At 41.0% G+C, this 17,810-nt stretch overlaps 1 protein-coding gene and 1 pseudogene across 1 annotated transcript; one reads left to right on the top strand and one right to left on the bottom strand.

The window, feature by feature from the left end:
* LOC142695368 (uncharacterized) overlaps positions 1-17,810 on the top strand; it is a 204,559-nt pseudogene that overhangs the window by 75,130 nt on the left and 111,619 nt on the right.
* On the bottom strand, positions 10,030-13,635 carry LOC142666794 (uncharacterized). Its single transcript, XM_075847029.1, has 2 exons — positions 13,572-13,635; positions 10,030-12,367 (listed from the first exon to the last, which is right to left on the bottom strand). Exon 2 carries the CDS (start codon positions 12,333-12,335, stop codon positions 10,905-10,907), a length of 1,431 nt encoding a protein of 476 aa, XP_075703144.1. The 5' UTR covers positions 12,336-12,367; positions 13,572-13,635; the 3' UTR covers positions 10,030-10,904.

The following is a 17,810-nucleotide window of genomic DNA, read 5'->3' as shown; positions in this document are numbered from 1 at the left end:
TCATTGAATTAACCCTTTCAGGACTGATCCATTTTTTGCTTTCATATTTTCGTTTTTCACTCCCTGCCTTCCAAGAGCCATAACTTTTCTATTTTTCCATCAGTAGAGTGATGTGAGGGCTTATCTCTTGCGCGAGGAGTTGTAGTTTCTAGTGACACCATTTAAGGTGCCATAAAAAGTACTGGGAAACTGAAAAAAAATAGGAAAATCTAGGAAAAAAATCTGATTCCACTTTTTGGGGTTTTCGTTTTTACAGCTTTCACCGTGCGGTAAAAACAAACTACAGCGATTTTGGCGGTTTAAATTAAGTTTTTTACGGTGTTCACCATGCGAGTTAAATAGTGGTATATTGTAATAGTTCGGCCTTTTACGGACGTAGCGATACCAATTCTGTTTCTTTTTTTACATTACTTTAGAAGAAAAATGGGAAAGATTTTTGTTTTTTTTAAACTTTTTTCTTTCTCACTACTAATAACTTTAATTCTTGTACACATTTTATTAGTCCCCTTAGGGGACTTGTACCAGCGATCATTGGATCGCAGGTACAATATACTGCAATGTATTGCAGTATATTGTTATTTTTACAGGCTTCTATAACCGCACGATCGCTGTTCCTGTCCTTTAGTCCCGGGTGTCAGCTGTAATACACTGCCGACACCCGCAGCATATGGAGCGGGCTCAGCACGTGAGCCCGCTCCATACATGAATCCCCGCACCATGACGTGCTATTAAGTCATAGTGCGAAAAGGGGTTAATGCACAGCGGATGGTGTGAATATTGCAATTTTCCACTGATATGCCATTTTAGTGCATAACATGTTGTGCTCAGTTTGTGCCACTGAAGACAAATACCTCATAAAACATTAAACAGGTTCTCTTGGGTATGGCGATACCATATATGTGGCGCGCAAACTGCTGTTTAGGCACGCTGCAGGGCTCAGAAGGGAGGGACGCCATTTTGCTTTTGGAGCGCAGATTTTGCTTGGTAGTTTTTCTGTTTTGGGTTTTGCTGGTATTTCAGTTTATAATGTGGGGGCATATGTAATCTGCGCGGGGTACATCAGGGTATAATAAGAGGGTATAATAAGGGGGTAAATAAATAATAATTCATAGATGTGTGGCCGGTGTCGCACTGATAAATGGTGTCGGATGTTATCCGCTTTTAGAAAACACTGCACATTTTGCATCGCCATATTCTGAGAGCAAGAACTTCTTTATTTTTTCACCACCGCGTGAGGGCTTATTTTTTGCGGGACAATCTGTACTTTTCATTGGTACCATTTTGGGGTACATGCGATTTTTTTTATCACTTTTTATTACATTTTTTTGCAAACCGGGTGACCAAAAACAAGCAATTCTGACAATGTTTTTTAGGTTATTTTTTGCTGTGTTCACCGTGCACCATAAATGACAATATTACTTTATTCTGCAGGTCGGTACAATTACGGCGATACCATATGTATATTTTTAGGTTTTGCAGCGTTTGCTAAATAAAAACACTTTTTTATAAAATTTATTTTCTGTGTCACCATATTCTGAGAGCCGTAACTTTTTTATTTTTCAGTCAAAAAAGCTGTGTAAGGGCTTGTTTTTTGCGGGACGGGTTGTAGTTTTTATCGGTACTATTTTCGGGTACATGCGACTTTTTGATCACTTTTTATTCTCTATTTTGAGAGGGGTGGTGACCAAAAAATAGGCTGCTCCTCCGAGGCTTCCGTACATGGCAACCCGGAGGTCATTGTCTGACCTCCGATTGACACGACAAGCATCGGCAGCCCCCACAATCACTTCGTGGGGGCTGCCGATGTGCTTCAAACCACTTAAATGTGGCGAACACAATCGTCGCCGCATTTATGGGGTTTATTCCGGAATCAGCGGCGATGGTCCCCTGACCGGCAAGGCTGGAGTGTCAGCTGTCGGGGACAGCTGACCTCCCAGTTCCCGGACACTGTCCGTTAGGACAGTGTGCGCTGGGAACCACTCCGCAACTGTACATCCTGATGCGGGAACTAACCCCTCTGCAGGACGTACTATTGCGGAGAAGCGCGAGAAGAGGTTAATATGTAGCTGCCTTTTTTTCAATGGTCCAAAAGGTAATTGGACAATTATCTCAAAAGCTATTTTAAAGGGCTGCATGGGCTATTCCCTCGTTAATCCTTCGTCAATTAAGCAGGTAAAAGGTCTGGAGTTGATGCCAGGTGTGGCATTTGCATTTGGAAGCTGTTGCTGTGAACCTACATGAGGTCAAAGGAGCTCTCAATGCAAGTGAAACAAACCATCATAAGGCTGAAAAAAATCAAGAAATCCATCAGAGAAATAGCACAAATGTTAGGCGTGACCAAATCAACAGTTTGGTACATTCTTGGAAAAAAAAAAAAAAAAAAGAGTGCACTGGTGATCTCGTGAACTCCAAAAGGCCTGGATGCCCACGGAAGTCAACAGTGGTGGATGATCGCAGAATCCTTTCTATGGTGAAGAAAAATACCTTCACAACATCTACCCAAGTGAAGACCACTCTCCTGGAAGTAGGTGTATCAGCATGTAAATCTAACATAAAGAGAAGACTTCATGACAGCAAAAATAGAGGGTTCACCACAAGGTGCAAACCATTAAATCAGCCTCAAAAATAGAAAGTCCAGATTAGACTTTGCCAAACAACATGTAAAGAAGCCAGCCTAGTTCTGGATCATCATTCTTTGGACAGATGAAACTAAGATCAACCTATACCAGAATGATGGGAGGAAGAACGTATGGAGAAGGCTTGGAATGGCTCATGATCCTCTATGAAACTACATCCTCTGTAAAACATGGTGGAGGCAGTGTGATGGCATAGGCATGCATGGCTGCCAAAGGCACTGCGTCACTAGTGTTTATTCATGATGTGACTGAAGACAGAAGCAGTCGGATGAATTCTGAAGTGTAATGTCTACTTTCTGCTCAGATTCAACCAAATGCAGCAAGGTTGATTGGACATAGCTTCACAGTACAGATGGACAATGACCCAAAACATACTGCGAAAGCAACCCAGGAGTTTTTTAACCCCTTGAGTACCCAGCTCATTTTGGCCTTGAGGACCAGACCCATTTTTTCAAATCTGACATGTATCACTTTATGTGGTAATAACTCCGGAATGCTTTTACCTATCCAATTGATTCTGAGATTGTTTTCTCGTGACACATTGGACTTTAGTTTAGTGCAAAAATTTGGTCGATAAATTCATTGCTTATTTGTGAAAAACACCAACATTTAGCGAAAATATGAAGAAATTATGATTTTTCCCATTTTAAATGTATCTGCTTGTAAAACAGATAGTAATACCACACAAAATAGTTACCAATTAACATCCCCCATATGTCTACTTTATGTTTGCATCGTTTTTTGAACATCCTTTTATTTTTCTATGACCTCACAAGGCTTAGAACTTTAGCAGCAATTTCTCATATTTTTAAGAAAATTTCAAAAAGCGATTTTTTCAGGGACGAGTTCAGTTCTGAAGTGGTTTTGATTGCCCTATATATTAGAAACCCCCATAAAACACCCCATTTTGAAAACTGCACCCCTCAAAGTATCCAAAACAGCATTCAGAAAGTGTTTCAACGCTTTAGGCGTTTTACAGGAATTGAAGGAAAGTAGAGCTGAAATTTTCAAATTTCATTTTTTTTTACAAAATTCATATGTAATACATTTTCTTCTGTACCACAGAAGGTTTTACCTGAGAAACGCAACTCAATATTTATTGCCCAGATTCTGCAGTTTTTAGAAATATCCCACATGTGGCCCTAGTGTGATAATGGACTGAAACACAGGCCTCAGAAGCAAAGGAGCACCTAGAGGATTTTGGGGCCTCCTTTTTTCAGAATATATTTTAGGCACCATGTCAGGTTTGAAGAGGTCTTGTGGTGCCAAAACAGTGGAAACCCCCAAAAGTGACCCCCATTTTTTAAACTACACCCCTCAGGGAATTTATCTAGGGGTATAGTTAGCATTTTGACCCCACAGGTATTTTGCTATATTTTCTGTAGTCTGTGAAAATGAAAATCTACTTTTTTTCTGGAAAAACGTAAAAATTTCTAATTTTTGCAAGAAATAAAGGAGAGAAAGCACCCCAACATTTGTAAAGCAATTTCTCGCGATTACGGAAATACCCCATATGTGGTAATAAACTGCTGTTTGGACCCACAGCAGGGCTCAGAAGGGACGGAGCACCATTTGGATTTTGGAGCTCTGATTTTACTGGAATGGTTTTCAGTGCCGTGTCACGTTTGCAACGCCCTGGAGGGACCTAAACAGTGGAATCCCCCCAAAAGTGACCCCATTTTGGAAACTATACCCCTCAAGGAATTTTTCTAGTGGTATAGTTATCATTTTGACCCCACAGGTTTTTTGCTGAATTTATTGGAATTAGTCTGTGAAGATAAAAAGAGACTTTTTTTGGGAAAAAACACAGAATTTTCTAATTTTTATAAGGAATAAAGGAGAAAAAGCACCTCAAAATTTGTAAAGCAATTTCTCCTGATTACGGAAATACCCCATATGTGGTAATAAACTGCTGTTTGGACCCATGGCAGGGCTCAGAAGGGACGGAGCACCATTTGGATTTTGCAGCTCAGATTTTGCTGAATTGGTTTCTGGGGGCCATGTCGCATTTGCAGAGTCCCTGAAGTACCAGTACAGTAGAAATTCCCCAGATGTGATCCCAATTTGGAGACTATACCCCAGAAAGAATTAAATTAGAGGTGTAGTGAGCATTTTGAGCCCTCAGGTGTTTTATAGATTTTATTAGAATTGGTCCGTGAAAATGAAAACATTTTTTTTTTCCAATAACCTGTAGATTTAGCTCAGAATTTTTCATTTCCACAAGGAATACAGGAGAAAAGACACCCCAAAATGTGTTACACAATTTCTCCTGATTACGGAAATACCCCATATGTGGTTGTAAACGGCTATTTGGACACACGGCAAGGGTCTAAACTGAAAAAGTGCAATTTCGTTTTTGGAGTGGAGATTTTACAAAATTTGGTTTTGACGCCATGTTGCATTGCGCTGAGGTACGAGTACAGTGAAAACTCCAGAGAAGTGACCCCATTTAGGAAACTACACCCCTCAAGGAATTCATCTAGAAGTGTAGTGAGCATTTTGACCCCCAAAGGTTTTGCAGAAATTAGTGCACAGTGGATGTTGCAGATTGAAAATTGACATTTTCCACAGATATGCTATTTCAGTGCCCAATGCATTGGGCCCAGCTTGTACCACTGGAGACATACGCCCCATAAATTGTTAAGCGGTTCTCCAGAGTACGGTAATACCCCATATGTGGTCATAAACCGCTGTTTGGGCACACTGCCAGGCCCAGAAGCAGAGCCATTTGGCTTTTGGAGCGCAGATTTTGCTTGGTAGTAGTTTTGTTTAGTGTTTTACTGGTGTTTCAGTTTATAATGTGGGGGTATATGTAATCTGTGCGGAGTACATACATTTTTTGCGTGACACACTGTCGTTTTTATTGGTACCATGTTTGGCTACGCGCGACTTTTTGATCACTTTTTATTCAATTTTTTTGGAAACGTGACCAAAAAAGGAAATTCTGCCATTGTTTTTTATGGTATTTTTTTTACGGTGTTCACCGTGCGGGATAAATAATACTATATTTTTTTAGGTCAGGCCGATACGAACGCGGCGATACCTATTATGTCTAGTTTTTGTCTTTTTTTTCTAATTATAAAGGGCTTGATCAGGGAAACAAGGCGATTATTGTTTTTATTATGTAAAACTTGTATTTATTTATCTAAATTTTTTTTTTTACTTTTTTTTCACTTTTTATTTTACACATACTAGGGGACTGGAAGATCTGATCTTCTGATCCCCTGCACAATACACTGCACTACTTCTGTATGTACTGATGTAGTGCAGTGTATTGTAACTGTCACTTTACAACTGACAGTTGAGCCTATTACGTCCTGCCTTGGGCAGGACCTAATAGGCTCCCGTACCTGGCAACCAGGAAGCCGTTGCTAGGCTTCCTGGTTGCCATTGCAACCATCAGAACCCCGCGATTTTTCACGGGGGGGGGGGGGGGCAATGGGGTGCAGAGGGAGCCCCCTCCCTCTGTAGCAATCACTTAAATGCCGCTGTCGCTATTGACAGCGGCATTTAAGGGGTTAAACTACAGCGATCGGAGAGGACAGTGATCGCTGTAGTTGCAGTGGGATGTCGGCTGTATATTACAGCCGACATCCGATGAAGATGGAGCGAGCACAGCTCCTGTGCCCGCTTCATCCTCAGGGCGTTACTATACGCAAAAAGTGTTTTTTTTTACACCGCTTTCTCTGATCTCCTCACGTATCTCACAGAAGTGAGGAGATCAGAGAAAGTGACAGGAGCTTTCTCCTGCAGACGACGTAACAGACGGCTGTGATTGGTCAGTCTTCAGAGACTGACCAATCACAGCAATCGCCGGCATTGGGGACTGCTAATTGGTCCCCAGGCCGGTAGCAGAGACGGTTAGCTGTCAATGACAGCTGCCGCCGCTGTTCTGTCACTATGTGATTTCACATAGTGACAGTTTATTCCTGCGCCGTAATAGTACGTCGAAGGTACGCTGGAATAAGCGGCCAGCGACGTACTATTACGTCAAAGGTACGCAAGGGGTTAAGGCAAAGAAGTAGAATATTCTGCAATGGACAAGTCAATCACCAGATCTCAACACGATCGAGCATGCATTTCACTTGCTTAACTCCTTAATGACCGGGCATGTTTATACCTTTATGACCAAGCCAGATTTGTCAAATCTGGTATGTATGACTTTATCAGAGAATAACTCTGTGAAAGTTTTGAATATCCAAGTAATTCTGACATTGTTTTTTCGTCACATGTTGTACTTTATTTTAGTGGTAAAAGTAGACTGATACGATTTGCGGAAATTAATTAAAGAATAGAAAAATTGAAGAAATTTTGTAAAAATTACCATTTTCCCCTATGTTTAACTGCAATATGTCACATATGTACACACATACTGTACAATTTTTATAATTAAATATATATTTCTATCTCTTTACTCTATTTTGGCAGCACTTTTGAAAAAATAAAATAAATTTTCAGCAATTTAGAGGACTTACAAATTGAATAATCATTTTATAAATTTTGAAGTACATTTTGTTTTCCTGCACCAAGCCAGGTTTTCAGAGGCTCATAAATCTCAGAGTGATGGAAACCCCCACAAATGACCCCATTTAGAAAACTAGACCCCTTAAGGTATTTACCTAGGGGTATAGTAAGTATTTTGACCCCACAGTTTTTTGCTAAATTGAATACATAGCAGGTGAAAAAAAAAAAAAAAAAAAAACTTTTTTTCATAAAAGTATCAGTTTGAAGATTAATTTCTTTGTAAAGCGACCATGAAAATGAAGAAACACACCACAAAATCTATCACCCTGTTTTCAAAAATACCCACATTGTGGCCCTAATGCGCTGCCTGGACACACGGCAGGGCCCAAAAGGAAGGGCGCACCCGGAGGCTTTCAGGACTCATATTTTGCTTGAAAATGTTTTAGGCCCCACTGTACATTTGGAGAGGCTTTGAGCTGCCAGAACGATAGAAACTCCCCATAAATTACCCCATTTCGAAAACTAGACCCCGTAACGTAATTATTTAGGTGTATAGTAATTATTTTGACGCCACAGTTCTTTGCTAAATGTAATGCATATCAGGTGAAAAAAAAATTATTTCACTTTTTTCATAAAAGTATCAGTTTGAAGACCGATTTCTTTATAAAGCGAACATGAGAATGAAGAAACACACCACAAAATCTATCACCCTGTTTCTCCTGTTTTCAAAAATACCCACATTGTGGCCCTAATGCGTTGTTTGGACACACGGCAGGGCCCAAAAGGAAGGGCGCACCCGGAGGCTTTCTGGACTCATATTTTGCTTGAAAATGTTTTAGGCCCACTGTACATTTGGAGAAGCTTTGAGCTGCCAGAACGATAGAAACTCCCCATAAACGACCCCATTTCGAAAACTAGACCCCTTAAGGTATTTATCTAGGGGTATAGTTAGCATTTTGACCACACAGGTTTTTCGCTAACTATATTGGAATTAGTCTAAAAATTAAAATCTACTTTTTTCTGAAACATAGAAATTTTTATTATTTACAAGGAATAACGAAGAAAATGCACCCCAACATTTGTAAAGCAATGTCTCCCGATTACGACAATACCCCATATGTGGTAATAAACTGCTGTTTGGACCCACAGCAGGGCTCAGAAGGGAAGGAGCGCAATTTGGATTTTTGATTTTGCTGGAATGGTTTTCGGTGCCATGTCGCATTTGCAATGCACTGGAGGAGCCAAAACAGTGGAAACCCACCAAAAGTGACCCCATTTTGGAAAACCCTTCAAGGAATTTTTCATGGGGTATAGTGAGCATTTACACCCCACGGGTCTTTTGCAGAGTGTATTAGAATTAGGGCGCGAAAATGAATATCAAAATTTTTTCCACTAAAATTTTGAATTTTCTCATTTTCACAAGGGATAAAGAAGGAAAAAAACAACCATTTTTTATAAAGCAATGTCTCCCGAGTACGGAAATACCCCACATGGGGTCATACGTTTTTTTATTAGAAATTAATTAACCCTTTCAGGACTGATCCATTTTTTGCTTTCATATTTTAGATTTTCACTCCCCGCTTTCCAAGAGCCATAACTTTTTTATTTTTCCATTAATAGAGTGGTGTGAGGGCTTATTTCTTGCGGGAGGAGCTGCAGTTTTTATTGGTACCATTTTTTGGTACATAAAAAGTGATTCAAAAGTTGTATTACATTTTTTTTTTAGAGCGAAGGTGACAAAAAAAAAAAAACAGCGATTTTGGCGGTTTCAATTATTAAATTTTTTTAAGGTGTGCACTGTGCAAATTAAATAATGGTATATTGTAATAGTTCGGACTTTTACGGACGTAGCGATACCAATTTTGTTCATTTTTTTACATTACTTTAGAAGAAAAATGCGAAAAGGTGTTTTGTCTTTAAAAAAAAAAATTCTCACTACTAATAACTATAATTCTTCTACACATTTTATTAATCAATCCCCTTAGGGGACTTGATCCAGCGATCATTGGATCGCTGGTACAATACACTGCAATACTAATGTATTGCAGTATATTGTTATTCTTACAGGCTTCTGTAACAGAGCGATCGCTGTACCTGTCCGTTAGTACCGAGGGGGCCTGCTGTAATACACAGCCGACACCCGCAGCGTATGGAGCGAGCAGAGCACGTGAGCCGGCTACATACATCAACCGCCGCACCATGACGGGCAATTAAGTCATAGTGCGCAAAGGGGTTAATGCGCAACGGATGGTTCAAAGGGAAAATTGCAATTTTCCACCGATATTCCATTTTAGTGCATAAAACGTTAAGCGGGTTCTCTCGGGTATGGCGACGCCATAGGTGTGGGCGCAAACTGCTGCTTGGGCACGCTGCAGGGCTCAGAAGGGAGGGAACGCCATTTTGCTTTTGGAGCGCAGATTTTGCTTGGTAGTTTTTCTGTTTTGGGTTTTGCTGGTATTTCAGTTTATAATGTGGGGGGCATGTGTAATCTGTACGGAGTACATCAGGGCATAATAAGAGGGTATAATAATGGGGTAAATAAATAATAATTCATAGATGTGTGGCCATTGTCGCACTGATAAATGGCGCCCGATGTTATCCGCTTTTGGAACACTCTGCACATTTTGCATCGACATATTCTGAAAGCCAGAACTTTTTTATTTTTTCACCACCGGAGCCGTGTGAGGGCTTAATTGTTGCGGGACAATCTGTAGTTTTCATTGGTACCATTTTGGGGTACATGCGATTTTTTTTTTTATCACTTTTTATTCAATTTTTTTGCAATCCTGAGCAAAAAAACAGGAATTCTGACACCGTTTTCTAGGTTTTCTTTTTGCGGCGCTCACCGTACGCTATAAATGAAATTTTTACTTTATTCTGCGAGTTGGTACGCTTACGGCGATACCATATGTATATAGGTTTGGTCCTTTTTTTTAGCGTTTGCACAATAAAATGACTTATTTATAAAAAGTCAGTACAGTCTTTCTATACTTCATTACATTTCATTCAGTAACTTCCATGTTGAGCTCTACAATACCACATTGTTTGCACTAGAGTCTTGTAATTACATGTTTTTTTAAATGTATGTTATATTTATGGAATAAAATGGTTATACTCTTATATAATTCTGGCTATATGCTCTATTTTTTTCTGGTATGGTTCATATTGCGGACAATTGCAGACTATGCACATAAAGGACTTCAGGCAGAAAAACAACCTTCGTGAAAATTCAATGTACATTTGTCCAAGGTTTTATCACAAGTTTTCAGCCAACTGTTTTTTAATGAGAGCAGGCTAGAATATATAAAATATAGATAAATAGCTTATCCAGTGGCTTGCTTTTAGGTTTAGCAACCTATTCCTCAAATGTGGTCATGTTAAAAGTTCAGGGCACTCTTGGGCACGCAAAAGCTCCTAAGAGAATTTGCACAAGCTCCCCTAAAATGAATTAATCCCCCAGATACAGGGAGGCCAGGTGTACTATAATAGGTGGGGGCAATACAGGTGGAGCAGTACAGTGCAGTAGCACAGAGACAATAGCACGGTAGTGGCGGTATCACAGCAGGCCAGCCAAGATATTTGTGGTGTCACAGCGGACCCGCACCACATACATTTAAAGAAAGGAGAGGGCAAAATCAGGGTCAGGGCGGTCAATCCCACTCAAGTTTACCACACACTCCAGGGGTCACCCCAGGATCTTCAGGGGGGCCTCTGGAGACTGGTAGTGCACGGCATCTGCGGCGTTCAGCATTAAAGCGAGGGGATCGCGGGGAAAAGAACACTCGCGTATGCGTGCGGACGTTCCTAATAAGGCTTCACTCCTGTATGAATTCTCTCATGTTTAGCAAGTTCTGTTTTATCTCTAAAGCATTTCCCACATTCAGAACATGAGAATGGCTTTTCTCCCGTGTGAATTTTCTTATGGCTTACAAAATTTGATTTTTCTGTAAAACATTTTCCACATTCTGAACATGAATATGGCTTCTCTCCTGTGTGTCTCCTCTCATGTTTAGTAAGATGTGATTTTTGTATAAAACATTGCCCACATTCTGAACATGAATACGGCTTCTCTCCTGTGTGAATTCTCTCATGTTTAACAAGAGTTGATTTTACTGTAAAACATTTCCCACATTCTGAACATGAATAAGGCTTCACTCCTGTATGAATTCTCTCATGTTTAGCAAGTTCTGTTTTATCTCTAAAGCATTTCCCACATTCAGAACATGAGAATGGCTTTTCTCCCGTGTGAATTTTCTTATGGCTTACAAAATTTGATTTTTCTGTAAAACATTTTCCACATTCTGAACATGAATATGGCTTCTCTCCTGTGTGTCTCCTCTCATGTTTAGTAAGATGTGATTTTTGTATAAAACATTGCCCACATTCTGAACATGAATACAGGTTCTCTCCTGTGTGACTTCTCTCATGCGTAACAAGATGTGACTTTCGTGAAAAGCATTTCCCACATTCTGAACATGAATACGGCTTCTCTCCTGTGTGACTTCTCTCATGTTTAACAAGATTTGATTTTTCTGTAAAACATTTCCCACATTCTGAACATGAATATGGCTTTACTCCTGTGTGAATTCTCTCATGTAAAGTAAGATGTGTTTTATCTCTAAACGACTTCCCACATTCTGAACATGAATACAGCTTCTCTCCTGTGTGACTTCTCTCATGTGTAACAAGATTTGATTTAACTGTAAAACATTTCCCACATTCTGAACATGAATATGGTTTCTCTCCTGTGTGAATTCTCTCATGTTTAACAAGAGTTGATTTTTCTGTAAAACATTTCCCACATTCGGAACATGAATATGGCTTCTCCCCTGTGTGAATTCTCTCATGTATAACAAGACTTGATTTAACTCTAAAACATTTTCCACATTCTGAACATGAATATGGCTTTCCTGCGTGAATTCGGTCATGTAAAGTAAGACCTCTTTTCTCTCTAAAGCACTTCCCACATTCTGAACATGAATATGCCTTTACCCCTGTGTGACTTCTCTTATGTGTAACAAGACTTGATTTTTCTGTAAAACATCTCCCACATTCTGAACATGAATAAGGATTCTCCCCTGTGTGAATTCTCTCATGTAAAGTAAGAGGTTTAGGGGAATTATATGACAGATCTGTACTGTGAAGTCCTGGATGTACATTAAGGGCAATGGTGGTTTCTCCTGAAGACTGCTGCTTGATATCTTCATCTTCTATTTCATAATTTATCGAAAACATGAAGTTTCCCTCAGAGTTCTTACTGGCATCTTCTGTTAGGATTAAAAATAGATTTTGAGAATTTTAGATTTTTCAAACCACAAAGTAGACAAATTTATGACATATTCGGCTGTATGCAGTTTATTTTATAGTCAGTCAGAAGTGGATCCAGCAGGAAGGAAAGCTTTGAGCCATTCCCTTCAAAACCACCACTGGCTTTGGCTCAAAAAACAGAACCAAATACTGCCACAAAAATGTAATGCCTAATTCCAGCCTTAAAAATCTTTGAAAAACACTTTAAATGGACAATAACTTTTCATTAAAAACTTGTGTTAATCTAATAGTATACCTGACCTCTAGCAATTTTGCTTTCTTCAAAAAAATGTCTAATTTATCCTTGCAAAGTCTGTATGAAGTTACTGCCGCTAGGTGACTCCTTTTCTAGAATTTGTTGTCCTGCTATAAACGGTCATGTAACATCTGCCTGAAAAAAAACAAATAAAAAGGGCCGAAAAACGACACTGTGAGGGTGGTTTCACACACAGTGCAAGGCTGGAAATGTCAACGAGAGAATTATCAGAATTGATCTTTGTGCTCAAGTGGTTGTACTGAGTTTTCTCAGATCTTGGCTGTTATTGCAGCTGTTAATTGCAGCTGATGCCCCTCAAAATCTGATACTAAGCCTAGTGCATGACCGGATCAACACCTTGTAGAGAGCTTCTATGTGCAGTCACAGCTCACTCAGGTCCAGCACTATGTATAACATGTTGTCTGAAGTGTTAGGGTATGTTCACATGGCCAAATTACGGAAGTAATTCGGGTGTTTTACGCCTGGAATTACGTCCGAAATTACGGCTTGAATGCGTTGACAAACATCTCCCCACTGAAAGCAATGGGCTGACGTTTGTCTGTTCACACGAGGCGTATATTTACGCGTCGCTGTCAAAAGACGGCGCGTAAATAGACGCCCGCGCCAAAGAAGTGTCCTGTCACTTCTTTGGACGTAAATGGAGCCGTTATTCATTGACTCCAATGAAAAGCAGCGCCAATTACATCCGTAATGGACGCGGCGTTCAAGCGCCTGCACATGCCGTTACGGCTGAAATGACGGGGCTGTTTTCTCCTGAAAACAGCCCCGTCATTTCGGCCGTAACGGATGTGCACGTGTGAACATACCCTTAATGTAATGTAAAACCAAGGAGGAACCTCACCTCAAGAAACCCCCTGAATTCACTTTCTAAATTCAATATTACTTACCTGTGGTAATACCTCCAGGAATGTCCTCCTCCACTTCACTCTTACATGGTTGATCGCCCCTCAACCACTCTTCTTCTGCTTCATCCTCTGCTTTAATATTGGTCAGATCTTCCCCCTGATTTCACATGTGTAACAGTTTAGTACAATACAGCAGAGAGTGCAAAGAATCTAACAGATCAACATAAGAAACCACCAAAATCTATGACCACAGGACCAAAAAGCTCCACACACCCCTATATAGATTTGGTATAGGGATCAACTTCATCTACCTGATGATTCTCTGGGACATTGTGACTTTCCTCTGGGCAATTCTGGGAATACCGAGGACTGGAACATCTCTCTGGTGGATTTCGCCTACTGGATCCATCTGTGGGAGACACAGTGACTGAATACATGACTACTGTAGATCTGTCTATATATCAGACACTTCTTTCTACACTTCTATGTTTATTATCAGAGCCAAAAGGACAATGTTGTGCTTCTAACCAACTGCACCATGGTCCCAGTGCTTTGCACGCTGCAGGCCTATTGTGGACTACCAGAGTGAACGGCGGGGAACCGATGGCTTTCTGCTCCACCATAGTATTCAATTGCATTTCCCTCTTAAGGATGTGAATACACGTGAAATCGGCAGGACGCAGGGGTCCTATTATAAGTGCCCCGTGCCAACCAATGTAGTACCAGGTCATTGCCCTGGAAAAATAACCTCTGCTTATATGGGAAGTCAAAAATTTTATGAGAGGGAACCCACGGTCAGACAAAGTACCTGTAGTAAGGAAAACAACTTCTCTAAGTTTCCCCTCTACAAGGTATGGGAAACCGCTGAGATGTTGGAGGAAGATCTACGGTTATATACACCCAAGTTTCCTTGCCCTGGTGCTGTTATGGCGAATGGAGAAAAAAAATTATATTTATGATTACATTTACTGGTAATTGATTTTCTGTGAGACCATGACAGCGCTATGATAGAGATGACCCACCCTGTCCTCCTCCATATACAGTATACACCGATCAGACATAACATTAAAACCACTGACAGGTGAATTGAAGAACATTGATGATCTTGTGACAATGGCGCCTGACAAAGGGGGGGGGGGGTATTAGGGTAATAGACAGCAAGTGAACAGTCAGCTCTTTAAGTTAATGTGTTTGAAACACTGAGAAGTGTAAAATGACAAAAGCCAAATTGGTCATGTATCCCCAAAACTGCCAGTCTTGTGGGGTGTTTCTGGTATGTAAGGGTTCTTACCTACCAAAAGTGCTCCAAGGAAGGACAAGCGGTGTACCGGCAACAGCGTGATTGGCGGTCAAGACTCATTAATGTGTGTGGGGAGCTCAGCTGGTCCCAACCCACAGAAGAGTTACTGTACGACAAATTAATGAATAAGTCACTTAAAGCTATAACAGAAAGGTGTCAGAACACGAATATCATCGCAGCTTACTGCCCAAGGAGCTGTGTAGCCACAGACCAGTCAGAGTGCCCATGCTGACCCCTATCCACCACCAAAAGCACCTACAATAGGCAGTATCAGAACTGGGCCATGGAAGAAGGAGGCCTGGTCCAATAAATTTATTTTATTTTACATCATGTGGACGCTGGGAACGTTGCTTACCTGGGAAAGAGATGGCAGCAGGATGCATTATATGAAGACTACAAGCCGACGGAAGCAGTGTGATGATCTGGGCAATGTTCTGCTGTTCCTGGCATTCATGTAAATGTGACACGTACCACCTACCTAAACATTGCTGCAGACAAATACCCCCTTAGGCTGCGTTCACACGACCATGTTACGTCCGTAATGGACGGAACGTATTTCGGCCGGAAGTCCCGGACCCAACACCGTGCAGGGAGCCGGGCTCCTAGCATCATAGTTATCTACGAAGCTAGGAGTCCCTGCCTCTCTGTGGAACTACTGTCTCATACTAAAAAAATGATTACAGTACGGGGCAGTTGTCCTGCAGCGAGGCAGGGACTCCTAGCATCGTACATAACTATGATGCTAGGAGCCCGGCTCCCTGCACTGTGTTCGGTCCGGGACTTCCGGCCGAAATACGGAACATCCATTACGGACGTAACATGGTCGTATGAACCCAGCCTTATGGCGTTATTCCTCACGGTAGTGGCCACTTTCAGAAGGATAATGCCCCCGTCACACTGCAAATATTGATCAGGAATGGTTAAAGGAGTTGACTTGGCTCCAAATACCCCAGATCTCAATCCGATCAATTATCTGTAAGGTGTGCTGAAAAAACAAGTCCGATCCATGAAGGCCGCACCTCACAACTTACAGGACTTGAAGGATTTGAAAACGTCTTGTGCCAGATACCATGGAGATGCCACATGTCCATGGGTCAGAGCTGTTTTGGCAGCACGGGGGCGGCCTTTACCATATTAGGCAGTTGGTTTTTATGTTAGGGCTGATCAGGATAGACAGAGAGACATTTTACATAGTTACATAGATAGTGGGATAAACAAGGTCTAAGTCCATCAAGTTTAAACTTCTTTATAGAGGACTTGTCGGCTCACCTCACATGTCTGTTTTACTACATACTTGTATTCCCCATGAATCAACAATACTGAGGCATCTTTTCTCAGAATTCTAAGTTATGTAGTTCCTCGGTTATTCCTACTGTAAATTTAAGATTTAATTGAGAAAAAGGCTGTTACCATTCCCCTTGTGAAAGAGTTGTGTCCCTACACCTTTTGATATTGTCAGCACTGTTTGGACATTGTCAGACTGTATGGACACACCCTCGGCTGGTAACATCTAGATGTCAAATCATTCATACATTTCTAGGAGGAATAACAGAGGAACAGTACAATGCAAAGTTCTAAGAAATGGTGATCTAGAATTGTTAAATTATGGGAAATGCAAGTATTTAATATATCTAACGAATCCCAGTAGATTTAGAGGAAGTTGAAAACCAATCTTTACACGACATAGACCCAATTCTACTAAAGTGGAAAATACCTCCATGCCCCCGGCTGACAATCGGACAGATCCCTGTATCCACATTCTACATTACTAGCAGTAACCCTGTATATTGCGTCTTACAGGGAAGATATTTAATTAACCCTTTGCTATATCTCCATATGATTGTCACATCCGCTGTTCCCACATGGTAGAACTTTACACTCCTCATGTTGTAGAGATTATAATAGCAGCGCAGATCTGTCACTGGTTATATAAGACTATGTTCACACATAGAAAAATGGTTGCAGAAATTTCTGTGATTGTCCAACTCATCTAATTGTGGTTAGTAAAACTTCATGTACCTGCTGCAAAAACAACAACAATCAGTTATAAGGAAACTTCTACAACAAATCTGTGAACATTCCCTAGTGCAGCACTGCAGCAAAGCGAGGAACGTGTAATCTGACATCAGGAATCACATATCTGTATATACTGCACATGATGGAATTAACACTTCAACAAAAAAATTATAATATATAAATTATATCTCACCTTGTGATGTGCGTGGCCGGTAGTTCTCCATCATGACCTCCTCGTACAGATCCTTGTGTCCTTCTAGATACTCCCACTCCTCCATGGAGAGATAGACAGTGACATCCTGACACCTTATAGGAACCTGACACACACAATGATAGTCATTACCCAGACACCTCCAGTGCGGTTACTGTAGAATTTCCCAGCATTCCCAGCAGCGTCACCTCTCCAGTCAGCAGCTCAGTCATCTTGTATATCAGTTCTAAGATCTTCTTCTCATGTATCCGGGAGTGAGGGGGAGGCTCTGTGATGGGGCTCTGACTACTGCACCATCCTTCTGACTCATGGATGATGGGAGTCGTACAGTCACCCGATGTCTTCTTCACTATTGTGTACTCCTGCGTATGGGGAGAGACACTTAGAGAACTGAACACAGTATTCCCCCCTCAGTAGAAAGAGGGAGATTGTGACCGTATAGAGCTCTAGTAACCCCGCATCTGTAATACTGGAGGCCTCACCTTCAAAAAGACATTGAGAAAATAGAATGAGGCCAAAACTAAAAAGGAAATAATATTGGGGGCTACTAGATGGACCATGTGCTCCCCTCCTGCCATCATCTTCTATGTTTCTATTTAGAGACATCCTGATCCTCCAACTTGTCATTCTCAAGGCTCTACAACATTACTATTGCTGCATTGGTGACATGACACATAACTGACCATATTGGTGGCTGATCTTCAGCTTTTCTGCTATTGGCTTCTTGACGTCACTTGGAAGGTCTGGACGCGGT

Source organism: Rhinoderma darwinii, chromosome 1 (assembly GCF_050947455.1).
Source record: "Rhinoderma darwinii isolate aRhiDar2 chromosome 1, aRhiDar2.hap1, whole genome shotgun sequence".
Lineage (NCBI taxonomy): Eukaryota > Metazoa > Chordata > Amphibia > Anura > Rhinodermatidae > Rhinoderma > Rhinoderma darwinii.
The sequence above is the reverse complement of the archived record's forward strand: the minus strand, read 5'-3'. Positions and strand labels throughout refer to the sequence as shown.

What these genes read in the sequence shown, in the direction of transcription:
- LOC142666794 (XM_075847029.1), bottom strand. Translation starts at nt 12,335, where the DNA reads ATGTTTTCGATAAATTATGAAATAGAAGATGAAGATATCAAGCAGCAG.